This window comes from Oreochromis aureus, linkage group 17, assembly GCF_013358895.1.
Source record: "Oreochromis aureus strain Israel breed Guangdong linkage group 17, ZZ_aureus, whole genome shotgun sequence".
In the NCBI taxonomy this organism is placed as follows: Eukaryota; Metazoa; Chordata; class Actinopteri; order Cichliformes; family Cichlidae; genus Oreochromis; species Oreochromis aureus.
This window is the reverse complement of record NC_052958.1, coordinates 36716777-36736476: the sequence shown is the minus strand read 5'-3', so window position 1 is coordinate 36736476 and position 19700 is coordinate 36716777. Positions and strand designations below refer to the sequence as shown.

Here is a 19700-nt window from a genome sequence, read left to right as displayed (position 1 = left end):
AAACAGTACATTTGCATAATGACTGAAACCAGCCCACTGAAGGAACAATGGGCTGTGAGGTCAGTTCCTTAATCATATTATGCAAATTCCCATGACCGTTGATCAACAATCACTGACCAAAACCCACTGATCAAAGAACACTGATCAATGGCCATGAGTACCATTCACAGAGAGTTGGGGAATGGCTGCAATCACAGCATTGTAAGATGGCGAAAGATGTACCCTTAGTACACTCAGATAGCCCAAAGAGAAAGGGAAACAGTTAATGTGGCTGAGCAGCTGTGGGAGAAAGAGAGTCCACTTCTTTCTCAGTATAAAGCAGCTGAGTAGAAATAGTTCAGTGGTACCTGGCCAAAAATCTGTTTTAAAAAAATGCTTTTTTTTTTCTTACAGCTGTTAGTACAGAAATACTCAATTTCTTTCTCTCTGTTGGATTTCCTCTTTGTGCATAACTCTTTTTATTCCACCAAAAAACAATCCTAACGTTTGTTTGTTTTACTATTTTTCTCATCAAAGGAAGGGCCAGCTCCAGATGTTGACAGAGAGAAAGTCTATTTATTGGCTTCAGAAAGTGAGAGGATGTCTGGGTGGGACAGAGCGAGAGAGAGAGCTGTCTTGACAGTTCTCTCTGGGAGCGCGCATGCACGCTCAGCCAGGTCTCTGTAATCACCATTTTGCTGAGTGGTGGTTATATCTTCCAGAGGAGTTCACGCCCCCTTGAACAATTTTGGCTGACTTTGTGGTACACTTCTGACAGAGAGCGAGAGAGAGAGAGCGCGCGCGCAGGGGAAGAGGAGGGAGTGTAGTTGCTTGTGGGAGGAGAAGGAGGAGGGAGTGAACGAGAGGAAGGAGAAGCCTTCTCAGTTTCTGTGAGTCCTGCTGGCTGTAGGCTACAGAATGAGCGCAGTTGCTTTCCTCTCAGTCTGAGAGGCAACTGCTGTTTGTTTTGTTTTTTTTCTTTTGTTTTTTTTTGTTTTTCCTTTTCTTCGTGTGCCACACATCAGTAGGAGACACTGCAGATTTGCTTCCCTTTCATCTTCTTCTGTTTTTTTAACCTGTCTTCTACTTGTCTGTTATTATTTTTGTTGCCATGCCGGTAGTTGGCGTAGCTTCCAAGCTTAGGCAACCCTCTGCAGTGGGCACGAAGCCAGTGCACACCGCTCTCCCCATCCCTAGCGCGGTCAGAGCGGCCACCTCGCAGGGCTACATGGCCCGACAGCAGGAACTCAGGACAAGCGAAGGTACCCTGGGGCTCTCCTGCCAGCTGTCAGTCAAGTCTGAATACAAGCGAGAGAAGAGCCCAGAAGGGAAGTCCAAAGCCGAGACGGAGGAGAGCAAGATCTGCAAGGTTAGTGGAGATGGACAGACTGTTAGCAGCTATGTGTGCAGGTTGTAGTGACACTCGGAGACACAGGTGTCAAAGAGACTCTCTCTCTGTGGCTGCTTTGCTCTCTGAGCAGGTGTCATTCAAGCTCTGAAACAGAGCTCAAGCACACCGCAGTGAGTCACGTGTGCGCCAGTGGGATGATTTTGCCGGTTTTGGGTCATCAACTAAGAAGGGAAACTGGATGAGTAATCTATTGCCGGCAGTGTATTACCTCATTCTGCTGCCCATTTAGTTTCCATACACTTTAAAAATGTGTGTGTGTGTGTGTGTGTGTGTGTGTGAGGTGTGTTAGTAGCAGAAGAGAAATGTTGTAGGTAGGTATTCAGGCATTTGTATGTGCATTTTGTCAAGAAATATGAAATTCCTGATCAGCTCGTCTATGGAGACATAAGCTACTGTAGTAGGCCAGAGGATTAGAGGAACATGGTTTGTGTGTACACGCTCATGCAGGATAATAATTCAGATAGATTACAGGTGCTGTCCCCCTGCTCTCAGAGCATATTCTCAATACCTCCAGCTGCATCAAAGTGCTGTAGATGAATTATAGATTCAGATAGTCTTGTTAACTGCTTCACCATGCATGATCAAGGCTGTTCCAAGTTCTTTCCCTTTTGCAAAAATGTTTGGCTCAAACTGGAACAGTGAAGGTGGGGCTGGTGTATCCTGAGAAGGAAGCAGTTTTCAAAACTCCCCGCCAAATAGTTTCAGCAGAGCCTCAGCCCATCCCACATCCAGAGCCGTGTGAGCGCAAAGTGAAACTTTCCTGTTTGGCCAGTTGATCTCTCCCCCTCCCTGCACCGGCTTTTGATTCTTTTTACCGCTACATGATTTCCTGACAGACAAAAAAGTGACTCCTTAAGTGTGAATTTTTTTTTTCTCAGATACTGAACAAAACTGCTGATCTTCCTCATGATCTTGAAGAAATGTGGGCAAAAAGCATTAAAGCAGGGGTCAGTGTGCCTTCTGCCTTTAAATCCTCCCAGTGTGTCTGTGATTGAGTTGAAGTCGCCTGCAGGGTGACTGTGAAAGGGGTAGGGAGGGGGGTGTTTCATCATTAACCTGCTTCTGAACCGGCAACTTCAGCTTGACTTTCGGCTCGTTAGCACAGCTAGACTCCTGCTTGCTCCAATAAGTGACTGTTTGTTTTTGACTGGAGATTGAAGGAGATGAATTTAGAAGTTGATTTGACTTGTAACAATGTCCATTTCTTTTTATGGAAATTTCTCCAGGTTTCCAACATCTTTCTATTTATATTTTCACATGTTCTTTTCTTTTCATGTTTATTCAGCATTCCATAAACAACAAGGTCTACTGTGACAGATTTGTTGCAAGTGCACTGCAGTTCTGACCCTCATTCTTTATATCACTAGAGGTTTGCAAGACTTGAACGACTAATGGACAGAGCATCAGCTAAATTGCCTGAAATGAAGTGCAATCAGTGCACGATATTAGTCCTTGTCCCTGAGAAGCCTGTAGGCAGGCAGAAATCACTTGCCTGCCCCAGCCTGTCAGTGTGTGTAAGGAATGGGTGGTATGGAGGGGGTAATTAGTCTATCTAATTGTGTTGTGTAGTCACTAAAGAGCTTTACTTTCAGGATTTCCAGTGGAAAAAAAACTAGAGAAAGTGGAGTAAATGCTGTCATTATTCCTTCACATCAACCAACCTCCCCTGTTTAATTTGGAGTCCTCTTATCAAGCAGGATCAAGCACAGGTCTATGTATGCGTGTGCACCGCGCATGCTTGTTTGTGCACATGCAGCCCCCACCTCCATATATACAATGGTGCCAGCATGTGTTAGCTTGTTTGCCTGGGATTAAGCACATCCTAACATGATTGGTGTTTCCCAAAGACAAAAGTATTTTTTAGATGTTTAAGATTTCACCTGCCTGTGGTGGAAAATTCCACTTGTCTGCTTAATAAATGTTAATGAAACATTAATAACAACCTGTGTTACATGTCATTGTGAAAGCACAATCGTGAACCCAAGAGTCCCCAAGAGTCCAGCATATCCCATTGGTATTGTTACTCCTGGAGCAGAATTACCATGACAAAAGTGGAAGAAAAATAAATATATTATGTAAGTATTAAACACAGTAAGTGCTCCAGTACTGGTTTTGACAGAGCCAAGAAGGAAGTCCAAGTGAATCTTAATAAAAGCTCCTCTAAAAACAAATCATAGTCCGAGTCCAAAGCTAAGGTACTTTGTAGCTATGGCAGAGAAAGGCCGCCACACTCACGCTCCATCTGTGATAAGCAGTGGACGAAAGTGTTGTAGGCTGTTACTTGGGTGTCTAATGGCGTGTAAAGGGCACAATTAAACTTCTCAGACAAGGTTAATTTTAGTTCATCCAGTTTCTGTTGTGGCCACTGTCAGCTGTATTAATTCGGTCTGCATTTATTGTGAGGTGGATAATCCCCCATGGATCTACAACACAATAGACTACACCTAATTTCATAGGAGTGTCTGCAAGTCTGTGCGTACAGTATGTGTGTGTTACTTTCCACCGTGTTTCCGAACTTCTGATTTTGCCACTAAATTTAATTTAACAATTAGTATAACTATTTGTACATATATTACAGATACCAGGAATTAAGTTAGATTCACTGTAGATGATACTGCTGGTGGGCTTTTTACAGCTAACCTTGCAAAAGTGAGAACCTGAAAGACATTTGCTGTGAGTGGCAGAAAGTGCTGTTTACTGAAACAGATTCTGATTGCATCAGACGATCAGCCTTTCTTTCTGAAGTACTTTCACTGCTTGTAATGCTATGAATTCCCAGGTTACCTTAGCTCTTAGCTTAAGTTAGTTTCAGTTTTCACAAGTGCAAGCAGACCTTGTGTGTTTTTAGCAGTGTTGTGCAACACTTTACCTCTTCATATATCTGCTATGGTTTTGGGCTGTCAAAAAGTACTTCAATATAACCCTCCACAATGGAGATTAGAATACAGCAAGACGTTTGCTCTTCCTGTTGTACTCTCTGCCGACAGTTCACATCAATCCTTGCCTATGGCACTGCTAGATGAATGGGTTCAGTGAAGAGTTTATGTGAGTCGACTGAGCCGTAATGAAGTGTCAGCATTGGTACCACTGATAGGGAATTATCTTGTACATCTAGAATTTTGGCAGCTGTCCAAATCACACAGCCCAGGGACTTATTTAGCTTGTATTTTACAGTTCTCTTTGAGGTAGTGCTGTAAATTGCATCACACTCTTGTTATTGATTCTATGGTAGGGTGAAAAATAAATAACGCTGATGGGGTTTGTGTTTATTCATCCTTAAAGAAATATGTGCCTGTTCATGCCTTTATGCTTTGCTTTCACTTGAACTTGTTTGTTTGCAGACAACTTTAAGTACCTGTTACCTTAAAGCTGAAAGTTTGCTACTCTGCCATACGCTCTCTTACTGAATAGTCACACTGAATAGGGGTGTGAGGGTGTCTTTATCTCAGAAATGCAGCTCATTGTATATACAAGTGGTGACTGTTGCACGTTGCTATTTTTGCTGTCCTGTGATGTTAGTTGTGTTATCCTAGGATGTAAGTGTTTGTCGGAAGTGCTAAAGAGCACCAGACACACGCACCCACTTAAAGAATAAAAAAACATCCTGTTGATCCTCAGTGTGTTTGCTTTATACAACTAATAATCAGGTTCTGTTGTATATTTTTCTTGTTTGGTGCATCTCCTCTCGTGCTCTGACCTGATAAACCTCTAAGCAATAATATGGGTGAAAGTAAGATGGAATGCTTTAGGGCAGTGGTTCCCAAACTTTTTTTGCTGGGCCCCCCTTGTTTTACAAGAAAAATGTTCGCGCCCCCCCACCCCCGCGCGTGCACGCGCGCGCACGCACAAACACATCCTTCAACCACACACACCCATATTTTGCTCCATTGCGGTTTATTTCACACCTCAAACATTTATTAAACAATTAAGCAAATACAAATAATCTGCAATAAATTACAGGTAGTAAGAAAATAAACTACTAACTCTTTTACGCTCCGTCCGCACCTACACGGGTATTTTTGAACGCGCAGCTGTTTCGGCCACATGTAAACTGCGTATCGAATCAACGAGAACGGAGATTTTTTAAAACTCCTTTTTTTTGCTTTTGCAAGGAATACAGTTTGTCACGCAATGTCAAAGGTATGTGCCTTTTTTCATGTCAGGCTGTGCGCCACGTTATTGTTTACATGGGATAAATTGCAGAATGGCAGATAGAGACGAAATACTGTTAATCTGACTCTGCAGGTTTTACATGCTTATATATACAGGCAGTTACTGTCCCTGCATTTAGAAAGGCAGAGGCATCATGGTGTAATTTTTTTACATGTAGTTGTTTTTTTTCCTGTGTAATAATGTTCAACATTGCTATAAATACATTTTTCAAAAAATCCCTCTGCAAAATGGGTTAAAAAACATAAACAACTGTAAGTTATTGTTTCTCCGTGATTTGAACAGCCCAGCGCTGCTCCCGTGCAGGGAAAACTAATTATGCAGGGAGACCTACCTCAGCACTTGTGCAGGTGAAACCAAAGGGAAGATCTGCTTCACCATATTTTCTAGTCTTTGGCTTAGAATGAAGTTGGTTTGGAAACATATTCAGCGATGCTTCATCTCCTGCTTTGCGTTTGTGTGGGCGCCCCGTGCTAGCAGTGTCCAAGGGTTGTTTTTTTTCCCCCCCTTTTCATGCCGTGCCCCCCCCTGCAATACCTCTGCGCCCCCCCTAGGGGGCGGGCCCCACACTTTGGGAATCACTGCTTTAGGGAATAAAGTCAGAGTCCGGTGAGCAGAATGTAAACAAACCTCCCTTTTTCTCTGGGTGGCCATGATACTGTCGCTTTCTCTTGTCTTCTTTTTCAGTTTTCTACCATTCCCTCTCCCACCATCAGTTTTTGGCTCATGTCTGTGTGCAGTAGGTTTCAGTAGCATGCCAGTCATCTGCAAAGCAATCGAGCCATTGATGTTTTTTGGGGGGTTTTTTGGTTTTAAAGTTGATGTTTTGTGTGCAGCACAAATGCATTTTGCACTTTCACACCAGTTTCTTCCATGCAGGCAACAGAATAAAATTAACTTTATGCAACAGTTACTTTTAACTGGGTTTAATATTCATTATCACCATTAAATGTATCTACTATAACCCTTATTTTCATGTAAAAGAAAACTTTGTCTTCCTGTCATTTGATTTTTTACAGTTTACAGATTTAGTAGTTGTGCACTGGCCTATTTAACCTCTGACAAACCCTGGCAGGTTCTGCCTGGATGTCAGCGGTCAAGGCATGCTCTTTTTGGCTTTCCAGCTTTCACTCAGTTTTCACTCAACCCCTCAAGTGGCTCTGACACTGCTGAAACAACAGAGAAAACAGAGGGAATGAGAGGGAGGCCAGCTTGTTCCAGTAGAGGGGAGGGAGGTTGGCTGAGATCGGTTCTGCAGGGTGTCTGAACGTGTTCTAGTCATTGGGTGGTCTGACTCGTTGTGTGCCGAACTCCATATCTGGAAGAGAAGGGGGTGCGGATACTAACAAACAGGATGAGCGCTTCTTCCAGTAACAAAGACCAAGAGAGGTGATTCTTTAAAACACTGTGACAAGATTAAAGTATTGTTTTAGGTTGCACTGATTCTAAACTGCATTTTTTTTAAAGGAACCCACAAAATATTCAATTTCTGAGTAAAGTGGGGTGAGAGATGGCATGAAAATGACCTCAGTGACCACTTACATGTGTAACAAGAGATTGCAGTCCATGTTGGTTACAGCAGTTTTTGTCATACTCAGTGTTTTAGCTGCAGCTCTGCAGTAGATTGTCCCTGCAGTTGTGGCAGCAGTGCAGTTGAAGGTCAACGAGTCTGTGGTCTGTTCAGCCAATCTGAAGTAATGTGTTAACAGGGGAGTCCACCCCAGCTCACTAGGCCTGATCCAAGCTGGAAACATGGCAGTGATTTTTAGTCTAACAAATGATTTTGAACCATAAGATTATCAAATTAAACCATAAAATGTAAAAAATCAGATTACCCTAGCATATGCTGCTGCTGAATAACTACCACTGATGTGATTCACTCACATTTTTTACATTAGTCCACTTTTGCAACATTCCCCCACGCTGCTGAGATTTCTTATGACCCTTGGGTCGAAATTGGGAAAATATTTGAAACAATATTATGCTTTCCAGTGCTCTCCTTCCCTCCCTCTTTCTGTTTTTTTTTTTGTCTTGCACACTGTATTTCATTGCCTTCTGTGCTGCTGGGAGCCTGCTGTCGGCCGTTGTGTTTAAATCTTGGAGTGAGAACACACAGAGAGGCTGGTGTTTACAGTACAGCCACACCGGTTAAAAATACCTTCCCCTGGAAGTGCAGCCGTCCTACTCCCTCCAAAACACCAAGAAAAACAAGAATCACTGCACAACAAGTACGTCAGTGAAAGATTTTTTGGAAGAAAGCAATGAAGAACTGCATGAGGGTTTGAGCTTCTTTTTGTTCAGTGGAGCCAGGAATAAGCAAATCATGCTGCTTTTTATTGTGAGTCTTAAACAATTTTATGAAAATAAAATGTGTTAGAGCTGTTAGGTATTCATTGCTTTCTTCAAAGAAAAAGGCTTGACATCATACATTATACCCACCTGAGACTCCATGATTATGTGCGTTGTCTGATGCTTCATAATTCCATAAATAACCTGTTGTTGTTTCCCCACATTTTGAGGTTTCTCTGATGTTTAACTACGGTTTTGTGTGCAGAAAATCGGGGCACTAATTGTATGCATGAAACTGTGCATGCATGTCTACATGACAAAGTAATGCCTTGTTGTCATGCATGTATGCATGTACACACACACATGCGTACGTGCACACACTGCCACACATGGACGCATACACTTGCTCCAGGCCTTCTGCTAGTTCAAAGGTAACCTTAAATGTTCCAAGAGAATCAAATGTTCCATGAATTCTTCATCTTCATCTCTTGTTTGTTGTGTCATAAAAAATAAAAACAAACACAGAATTGTGCATTTGAGGAATTTTTTTAAAATTCTTCATGCGTCCTGACCCTTGGGGATCAGGACTATCCACCCTTCGGTTAGCCATTCTGGGTGTTTCTCATCGACTAGTGGCTGATTCATTTGTACTGCCAGATGATCATGAAGTGCACTCAGCTTCTTCAGCCATTATGCGTGAACCATGTCGGGATCTGGTGCTGTCCAACTTTTTATACTGGAGACCCTTTCTTGGATGTCTGCCACTGTGATGCTTACTGGACTCTGTTCAGGGAGGTTGCTGTGGTTTGCTGTTAGATCCACTCGCCACTGAGCATTGCCGTTATGGGTTGCGTCCTTCTCCCACATGTTCTTCCAGTATTGCTCCATCTCCAGCCTTGGTGGTGCTGTTCTCATATTGTTCCCCTGCCACTGACAGTACACTTTGGCTGTTTCTGTGGAGAACAGCTGGTTTATTCTCCTGCCTCGATCTCTCTGGTGTACCTCTTCAAGTGGCTGGTCAAGGCTGTGAGTCTTTGCTTGGCAGTTTCCAAGGCCTCAGGTGAAGACAGCTCTCTGTACACCTTCTTCATCACACCTTTCTGCAGCTCTGATAGTTGGCTAACCTCCCTCCATGCTACCTTGATCTTGGCCTCTAGTCTCCTTCTCCATGGAGGGTATTGCTCCTTGTGGCTGTATATATAAAACCCTACAGTAATGAGTAGCTCCAGTTATATTGTTGATCACTTCAAAAATTCTTGCAGCATACTTGATGCTAGTGTTTCCATGAGGTGAGTGGGAACATTTCACCAAATGGTGAAGACGGCTGCATGAAGGGCATCTACTGTCTGGAACTGTTGTCTATTTTTGTTAACTTCCCTTGCCATCCATCCCCAAAGGTTCTCAATTGGATATAGATCAGAGGAACACGCAGGATGGTCCAAAAGAGTGATGTTATTCTCCTGGAAGAAGTCCTGTTGGATAAACCCTTCTCAGGTGGGATCTGCTTTGTCATGTTCTTGCCACATGTCAGTTCTGTGGCGTTCAAGGAGACGAGGCCTTTGAAGACGTCTTTTCTTTTTGAAGCCCTTCACTCTCAGATCCTATCTGATGGTTATGGGGCTGCAATTTGGGTCGAGGATCATCCAGTGTCTTGACGGACAGCGAATTGGATCCTCCGGCTCAGTGCTGGTGAAATTTTTGTGGTCTTCCACTTGACTGAATTCCAATTGCATCCCACCTCAGCAGCAATGGTGCGCTGCGAGAGACCCAGCTTATGCAGTTCAACAACCCAACCATGTTCAAATAGGGAACGTTTTTTTACCTTTGCCATCAGCACGTCATGATAGTGTGACTCCCAGACAGAAAATGACAGTGAATACAGATTTTTGCACAGATTTGCCTTTTAAAGGCATGTGATCTTAAACTTTTGATTGGGACTGTATATATATATATATATATATATATATATATATATATATATATATATATATATATATATATATATATATATATATATATATATATATATATATATATATATATATATATATATATATATATATATATATATATATATATATATATATATATATATATATATATATATATATATATATATATATATATATATATATATATATATATATATATATATATATATGTATATATATATATATATATATATGTATATGTATATATGTATATATATATATATATGTATGTATATATATATATATATATATATATATATATATATATATATATATATATATATATATATATATATATATATATATATATATATATATACACACACACATATAAAAAACACCCAGCACGCCCCTGCGGGCGGTTTATCCTTCAAGCTCGGGTCCTCTACCAGAGGCCTGGGAGCTTGAGGGTCCTGCGCAGTATCTTAGCTGTTCCCAGGACTGCGCTCTTCTGGACAGAGATCTCCGATGTTGTTCCCGGGATCTGCTGGAGCCACTCGCCTAGCTTGGGAGTCACCGCACCTAGTGCTCCGATTACCACGGGACCACCGTTACCTTCACCCTCCACATCCTCTCGAGCTCTTCTCTGAGCCCTTGGTATTTCTCCAGCTTCTCGTGTTCCTTCTTCCTGATATTGCTGTCATTCGAACCGCTACATCGATCACTACAGCCGTCTTCTTCTGTTTGTCTACCACCACTATGTCCGGTTGGTTAGCCACCACCATTTTGTCCGTCTGCATCTGGAAGTCCCACAGGATCTTAGCTCGGTCATTCTCCATCACCCTTTGGGGCATCTCCCATTTTGACCTCGGGACTTCCAGGTTATACTCGGCGCAGATGTTCCTGTACACTATGCCGCCACTTGGTTATGGCGTTCCATGTATGCCTTGCCTGCTAGCATCTTGCACCCTGCTGTTATGTGCTGGATTGTCTCTGGGGCATCTTTACACAGCCTGCACCTGGGGTCTTGCCTGGTGTGGTAGACCCCAGCCTCTATGGATCTTGTACTCAGAGCTTGTTCTTGTGCTGCCATGATTAGTGCCTCTGTGCTGTCTTTCAGTCCAGCTTTGTCCAGCCACTGGTAGGATTTCTGGATATCAGCCACCTCCTCTATCTGCCGGTGGTACATACCATGCAGGGGCCTGTCCTTCCATGATGGTTCCTCGCCTTCCTCCTCTTTCTTGGGTTTCTGCTGCCTGAGGTATTCACTGAGCACGCTGTCAGTTGGGGCCGTCTTCGTGATGTATTCGTGGATGTTTCTTGTCTCATCCTGGACTGTGGTGCTGACACTCACCAGTCCCCGGCCCCTTCCTTCCGCTTAGCGTACAGCCTCAGGGTGCTGGACTTGGGGTGAAACCCTCCATGCATGGTAAGGAGCTTTCTTGTCTTTATGTCAGTGGCTTCTATCTCCTCCCTTGGCCAGCCTATTACCCCAGCAGGGTACCTGATCACGGGCAGGGCGTAGGTGTTGATGGCCCGGATCTTGTTCTTACCGTTCAGCTGACTCCTCAGGACTTGCCTGACCCGCTGCAGGTATTTGGTGGTTGCAGCTTTCCTAGCGGCCTCTTCATGGTTCCCATTCGCTATGCGGGATCCCCAGGTACTTGTAACTGTCCTCTATGTCTGCAATGTTGCCTTCTGGTAGTTCAATCCCTCAGTTCTGACTACCTTCCCTCTCTTTGTTACCATCCGACTACACTTCTCCAGTCCGAATGACATTCCAATGTCATTGCTGTATATCCTGGTAGTGTGTATCAGTGAATCGATGTCTCGTTCACTCTTGGCATACAGCTTGATGTCATCCATGTACAGGAGGTGGCTGACAACTGCTCCGTTTTGTAGTCGGTATCCGTAGCCAGTCTTGTTAATGATCTCACTGAGGGGTTCAGGCCTATGCAGAACAGCAGTGGGGACAGAGCATCTCCTTGGTAGATCCCGCACTTGATGGTGACTTGTGCTATGGGCTTGGAGTTGGCCTCTAGTGTTGTGCGCCACATCCCCATTGAGTTCCTGATGAAGGCTCTTAGGGTCCTGTTGATCTTGTACAATTCTAGGCATTCCAGTATCCAGCTGTGGGGCATTGAGTCATAGGCCTTCTTGTAATCAATCCAGGCTGTGCACAGGTTGGTCAGTCTGGTCTTGCAGTCTCGGCTGACTGTTCTGTCTACCAGTAGCTGGTGTTTTGCGCCTCTGGTATTCTCGCCAATCCCTTTCTGTGCCCCGCTCATGTATTGACCCATGTGCCCGTTCATCTTAGCCGATATGATGCCTGACAGGAGCTTCCATGTAGTACTGAGGCAGGTTATTGGTCGGTAGTTGGATGGGACCGGTCCTTCTTGGGGTCCTTGGGGATCAGGACCGTCCGACCTTCAGTTAGCCATTCGGGTGTCTCTCGTTAACTAGCAGCTGGTTCATTTGTGCTGCCAGACGCCGTGGAGTGCAGTCAGCTTCTTCAGCCAGTAGGCGTGAACCATGTCGGGCCCTGGTGCTGTCCAACTCTTCATACTGGAGACCCTTTCTTGGATATCTGCCACTGTGATGGTTACTGGACCCTGTTCAGGAGGTTGCTGTGGTCTGCCCTCAGATCCACTAGCCACTGAGCATTGCTGTTATGGGTTGCGTCCTTCTCCCATATGCTCTTCCAGTATTGCTCCGTCTCCAGCCTTGGTGGTGCTGTTCTCTTATTGTTCCCTTGCCACTGACAGTACACCTTTGCTGGTTCTGTGGAGAACAGCTGGTTTATTCTCCTGCCTTCTATCTCTCTGGTGTACCTCCTCAAGCGGCTTGCCAAGGCTGTGAGTCTTTGCTTGGCAGTTTCCAAGGCCTCAGGTATGGACAGATTGCTGTATTTCTTATGCACCTTCTTTGTCGCGCCTTTCTGCAACTCCGTTAGTTGGCTAACCTCCCTCCGTGCTACTTTGATCTTGCCCTCTAGCCTCCTTCTCCATGGAGGTATTGCCCCTTGTGGCTGTTCAACTTGTAGCCAAGCATCTCACTGATCACTGCTGCCGTAGTGTAGATCAGCTTGTTAGTGTCGGTAATCGTGGTTGTAGGTATCATCCGTAGTGCTGCATTAACATCACATATCATATATATATATATATATATATATATATATATATATATATATATATATATATATATATATATATATATATATATATATATATATATATATATATACATATACATATATACATATATACATCGTAGTCCAAGCCAGCTAAATCCCCCCATACAACCCAGGCAGACTGCAGTGAGGAAAGTGTTGCTGTCGAGGCGAGCTGGTAGCTGTGTTTTAGCGGATGTTTCCTGAGGCCAGCCAGAGATCATCAGGGGCTGCAAAAACGACTCAGCTCGGCGTCACCTGTACATGCAAAATTCTTCCTGCCTACTGCCACAATGTCTTCGGTGGAAGAGCTGCGAGAAGAGGTTGTGCGTGAAATGCACACTCTGTCCAAAGATCAACTAGTGTCAATCTGCGAGTTCCTTGGCATTGCAGAGAAAATAGATGTTAGCAGAAAAACACGACTGTCTCTGCTAACACACATCCAAATACACATTGAAAGAGAAGGTATAACAGTACTTGAGGATGAAGGAATGTCAGGACTGTTGTTGCTTCATGATAAGATTGCTGAAGTAATGAAAGAGACAATTGTTGAGACTGAACCAAATGCAAATGAAGGGGATTATTCAGGGCACAGAGATCAACTAAACACTGCAACCTCACTGGTAACAGAGACAGCTAATGCAGTTAACACAGCGGTTAGTTCTCACTCCCAAGCTAATCGCTCTGTCCCTAACTCATCTGTGTCAAGTGCCCCCCAACGACCAAGCCCTTACTGGCAGAGAGACTTCAAAATATCAGGCCAGATTGGCGAACCAGGTCAAAAAGACAAACTGACATTTTCCAGTCTTGCTCACCAGATCGAAAATGGACTGAGCAGAGGCTACTCAGAGCTTGACATTGTAGATGCTGTCATCAGAGCTATCTTGCCAGGTCTACAACTACGCAGCTATTTGAGAGGAAAAGCTCAACTCACCCCTTCCGACTCTACGCCGCATCCTGCGCTCCCATTTCCAGGAGAAGAGCGCCACCGAACTCTATAAACAACTTGCCTCTGAGGTACAGACCCCGAAAGAGACTGCTCAAAGCTTCCTGATGAGAGTTTTAGATCTAAAGCAGAAAGTCTTATTTGCTTCCCAAGAATCAGAGTCAGGACTCAAGTACGACCCAGCTTTAGTCCAGCGTATGTGTTTGCACACCATACTCACAGGCTTCCAGAGTGACAGTGTCAGGATAGATATGCAGCCACTCCTGTTAGACTCTAAGACACCTGATGAACTGCTGTTAGAGAGGTTAAATATGGCTTGTGCCAATGAGGCAGAAAGGAAAAACAAGAAAAGATGTCTAGCATCACAGACTGCTACAAGTGTGAGTGCAGTGCAGTCAGATGATGTGTCGCCTGCTAAGAACCCTGTGAAAGAAGTTAAAGCTAAGATACCACCCGAGCTTTTAACTGAGTTAGCGGAGCTTAAGACAGGTGTAGCCTCCCTGAAAGGTCTCAGTGCAGAGATAGCTCAGATTAAAGAGACTCTACAACAGCCTGTGCCTGGTCCTCAGTCCTATGCCCCACCACCAGTTATGCAGTATGATAGGGACCAGCAGCAACAGCAGTATTATGGCTTCCAGGGCCCCCGCCAAAGACCACCACCCCCTCAGTATCCTGTACAGCACTACACAGGTAGTCCAGCCCGCCGTGAGAGGAGGTGCCACATTTGCCAGCAGAATGGAGTCAACGAGCGCTGCACACACTGCTACCTCTGTGGGAGTAGAGAACACTTTCAGACTGGATGTAGAAGCAGAGGTATGAGACCATATAAAGAGAAACATTTAAACCAGCAATGGTTACCACCGAGGGACGAGTGTTAACCATGCCCATCATCCACAAGTCCCAACATTGCTCCAACTGTAAACAAGAAAAGTCAGGCATGAGACGGTGTTCAGCATGTAAAAACGCACTTTATTGTTCAAAAGCATGCCAGAAACAACACTGGAGACAACATAAGAGACAATGCACTGGCTTAAAGACTAACAAAGACAATGAGACTGTTCAGGTACCACTGCCGCCAGCTCATGTAGACACCCCTCACAAAGTCACATCTCTGGTGGGCAGGCAATGTCTGGTTGAGTGTCTCCTGGACGGCCAGAGGCTTCAAGCTCTATGGGATTCAGGCTCACAGGTGTCGATCATCGATGAGAAATGGAAAAACGACTATTTGCCACACACAGAGCTGAGAGATGTAGCAGATATTATGGACACATCTGAACTCACCCTGACCGCAGCAAATGGGACCAACATGCCATATCTTGGGTGGGTTGAGACAACCTTCCAACTTGTTTCCGGAACTGAACGAACTGAGAAATTGACCATCCCCATGTTGGTAATGAAAGGTTTTCAGCTCACATGCCCTATTATAGGTTACAATGTCATTGAATACATTGTGAATAAGACTGACCAAGCTAAACTGTACAGCACAGTGAGAAAAGCATTTCCCAGCCTCAAAAGACACAAGGTGAAAGCTTTTATACAGGCTGTTAGTGCAGATACAGTTGACGAGTACAAAGTGATGACGAAGAAAGACTGTATTACTGTACCTAAACAAAGCCACATGCATGTTGAGGGTCGTATAGCAGCAGGGCCATTTAAACAGGACATGGTCATGATATTTGAGCCAGACTTAAACCCTCAGTGGCCAGACAATCTTGAGTTTTTTGACACTTTGGTTAAAGTTAAGAAGGGTACTTTACCAGTCATAACACTAGGTGTCTCTAACCCCACTGACCATGAAATTGTCATTCCAGGCCGACGTTAGTTGGCTCGGTTCAGACTATTACAGCTGTTTTACCTGCCCAGATGTTTGAAAAAGCCACATCTGTAGTTACTGTTAACCAGACAAACACACAAGCCCAGTGTAGCTCTAGTGAAGAGTGGGACCCACCTGTAGATCTTAGCCACCTGGGTGAAGAGCAGAGAGTATTAGCGAAACAGATGCTCAGAGAGGAATGCCATTCTTTCTCTAAAACAGACAATGATATAGGCTGTATTGAAAAACTGAAAATGACCATCTCACTCAAAGACAACGAACCAGTCAAACGCACATACCTGTCTGTGCCACGGCCGCTCTACCAAGAGATGAAAAGTTACCTGCATGATTTAATAGCACAAGGCTGGGTCAGAAAGTCAGACTCGTCATACTCCTCACCAGTCGTTTGTGTTAGAAAAAAAGATGGTACTTTAAGACTGTGCATAGACTACAGAGACCTGAATCGGAAAACCCATCCTGACCGCCAGCCCATCCCACGCGTCCAGGACATTATGGACAGTTTGGGTGGAAACTCCTGGTTTTCGCTTTTAGATCAGGGGAAAGCGTACCACCAGGGGTTCATGTCAGAAGAAAGTCGTCCACTCACTGCTTTTGTGACCCCCTGGGGATTATATGAGTGGATTCGCATCCCCTTTGGACTTATGAATGCCCCTGCAGCATTTCAGCGCTGTATGGAAGAGTGCCTGGATGGGCTGCGCAACAACATCTGCATCCCCTATCTGGATGACACATTAGTTTACAGCAAGACGTTCAAAGATCACTTGGAGGATGTGAGAAAAGTGCTCCAGAGATTGAGAGGTTTTGGCATAAAGCTTAAGCCAAGTAAGTGTGACATGTTTAAGTCTGAGGTGCGCTATTTGGGCAGAATAGTGTCTGCAGAGGGCAGTAAAGTGGATCCTGCAGACTTTGAAGCAGTCAAAGCACTCAAAGGTATAAAACCACAAAATGTTGGTCAGCTCAGAAAAATGTTAGGCCTTCTCTCCTACTACAGACAATACATAAAAGACTTCTCCAGAAAAGCAGGTTGTTTGTATGAACTGTTAAAAGCTGACAAAACCACAGAGGACTCAGACACCACAAAAGGGCCAAAGGCAAGACCAAAGAGAGCCAGTCAAGTTGTGCCCTCCTCAAAACAAATCGTGTGGACTGACCAGCATCAAAGTGCACTGGAGGAACTAATAGACTGTTTGCTCCACCCACCAGTGCTGGGATTCCCAGATTTCACACAGCCGTTCATTGTACACACAGACGCCTCACACAAGGGGTTAGGTGCCGTGTTGTACCAGAGACAAGATGGTAAGCTGCGAGTTATTGCTTATGGCTCCCGTACTCTAACAGCAGCTGAAAAAAACTACCACTTCCATGCAGGACAACTAGATTTTTTAGCATTGAAGTGGGCTATCACTGACAAATTCAGAGACTATTTGTACTATGCCCCGACATTTACTGTCTATAGCGATAACAACCCGCTAACGTACATTTTGTCAACAGCCAAACTGAATGCAACTACATCAAGATGGGTCGCTGAGCTCGCTGATTTTCACTTCACCATTAAGTACAAACCAGGGAAGGAAAACAGTGACGCAGATGCTTTATCAAGAATGCCACTTGATGTAGAAACCTTAATGAGAGACTGTTCTGAGGAAGTGCCACCGGACACTATCTCAGCTGCTATCCAGGCCATTGAGGTACAGAGAGACACACCTGCCACATGGACACTCTCAGCTGCAGCAATGTCAGTCACAGCAGAAGGTGAGCCAGCAGAAGCAACATTCACACCCATACCAAAAGAACAGCTTAATGAAGCGCAAAAGTCTGATCCTGTTATAAGCCCTGTATTACAGTGTAAACAGACAGATTCAAAACCACTGCCCAAAGAGCTAAGAACATTTGACCCTAAGACAAAATGCTTGTTCAGAGAGTGGGGCAAGTTGAGGCTAGATAACAATGGCATCTTGTACAGACTCACTTCTGCCCGGAAACAGCTAGTCCTGCCAGATCAGTTCAAAAAGACTGTACTTGAAGAGCTGCACAATAATATGGGCCATCAGGGTGTTGACCGCACAGTGTCTTTGATACGTGAACGCTTCTTTTGGCCACACATGCAGACAGACATCGAGCATTATGTGACCAACGTTTGTTCCTGTGTAAAGCAGAAAAAGCCCAGCCATGAAACAAGAGCTCCTTTAACAAACATTGTAACTACGCAGCCCTTTGAGCTGGTGTGTATAGACTTTCTCCATCTTGAAAAATGCAAAGGTGGTTATGAATATATTCTAGTGATAACTGACCACTTCACACGTTTTGCGCAAGCCTATGCCACCACCTCAAAGTCAGGCAAAACTGCTGCAAACCTGATATTCAATGACTATGCCCTAAAGTTTGGCTTCCCCTGTCGCATTCACCATGACCAAGGAGGTGAATTTGAAAATCAGCTATTCAGTCAGCTCAAGAAACTGTGTGGCATGGCCAGTTCTAGGACAACACCCTATCACCCAATGGGGAACGGTCAAGTTGAACATATGAACAGGACATTGTTGCAAATGCTTAGAACGCTAACTGAAACACAAAAGTCAAACTGGAAGGAATCTATCAATAAGCTAATGTATGCATATAACTGCACCCGTTGTGAAGTCACTGGCTACTCCCCATTTTACCTACTGTTTGGACGGTCACCCAGGCTACCAGTAGATATGCTCTTTGGACTGTACATATACATATATATATATATATATATATATATATATATATATATATATATATATATATATATATATATATATATATATATATATATATATATATATATATATATATATATATATATATATATATATATATATATATATATATATATATCTAAACCCTGCATCTTTCCACACATACCGACATACATTTTATTATTCCTGTGTCTGTTTGTGCATGCTTGCTTGCATTTCTTGTCTTTGGTCGTGGATTGGCTTAGGTGACCATTTGCTGTCTGTTTCATAACTACTACACATATGTGAGTATTAATTAGTATACTGTCATCCTATGTTTGAGGCCCTCTTGAAAAGCAATTTATGAACTGAGTTTCACATCACAAGAGTGTCTGAATCATCAATAGTTCAAGGTTACTTTCAGTCAGCAGAGAGATGTTTGCACCCACAGACAGAGGAAGTTTGGAGTGCGTGGTGGAGGTAGATCCTCTTTACCCCCACCCCAGATTTTTCACTCAGCTGTCTGTCAGCAGTCTCTCTGTCTGCTCTGTTTTTGTTAGAATGCTCTTTTCTCTTCTCTTCCTCGATCCTTTCTTTTTACATCTTCCAGCAAGTCTGTTTTCCACTTCGTCTTCTGCCACTGTCTTTCTGCTCTTACCCATTCCCAGCATTCCTCTCTGAGTCCTTTTTTCTGTCTCTCCTGACTGGAGCCTGTCTCTAATTCCAACCCTGCCAACTCACTTACTGGTATTTTCATTTGACCTTTACACCCATCCCTTCTCTCTTTGTCATGTTTTTTCTTATCCTTTCCCTAACTTTTTCTTCACCTTTCCTTCTTTTTTTCCTCCTTTTTCTGACCATCTTTTCCTCCTTGATATTTTAAGGAGAAAAGCAGCAGGAGAAAGTTAAAACACACCTGGACTAGTTTTGTCTCCAGCTGTCACAGATAGCTTCTCTTCTCTTCTCTTCTCTTCTCTTCTCTTCTCTTCTCTTCTCTTCTCTTCTCTTCTCTTCTCTTCTCTTCTCTTCTCTTCTCTTGTTCCTTTTATTTCTTGAGTCATTTTGGTTAATCTGCACTGTATCACCACAGCTTGTCAAACAGTGAGTCAGGCAGCTGCTGGGAAACACCTGGGAAAGCCACAACAACCGGTGTCAGAAGCATCCAACCAAGCGTTGACAGGGAATGAACATGCTAACACATCCAATAACACATGCTAACAAAGGCCACAAAAGATGTGCTTTTAGGAGAAAGATTGGTGATGAGGTATTGAG

At 43.8% G+C, this 19700-nt stretch overlaps 1 protein-coding gene across 3 annotated transcripts in view; it reads left to right on the top strand.

Annotated features, from left to right (window-relative positions):
- Positions 1-834: 834 nt before the first annotated feature.
- The window catches only part of nav3 (neuron navigator 3), a 198355-nt gene continuing 179489 nt past the window's right edge, over positions 835-19700 (top strand). For all 3 annotated transcript variants that reach the window (XM_039600943.1, XM_039600942.1, XM_039600941.1), the window contains exon 1: positions 835-1348. In XM_039600943.1, coding sequence (XP_039456877.1) covers positions 1091-1348 — 258 coding nt within the window. In that variant the 5' untranslated portion in view covers positions 835-1090. The remainder of the gene's footprint in view (positions 1349-19700) is intronic.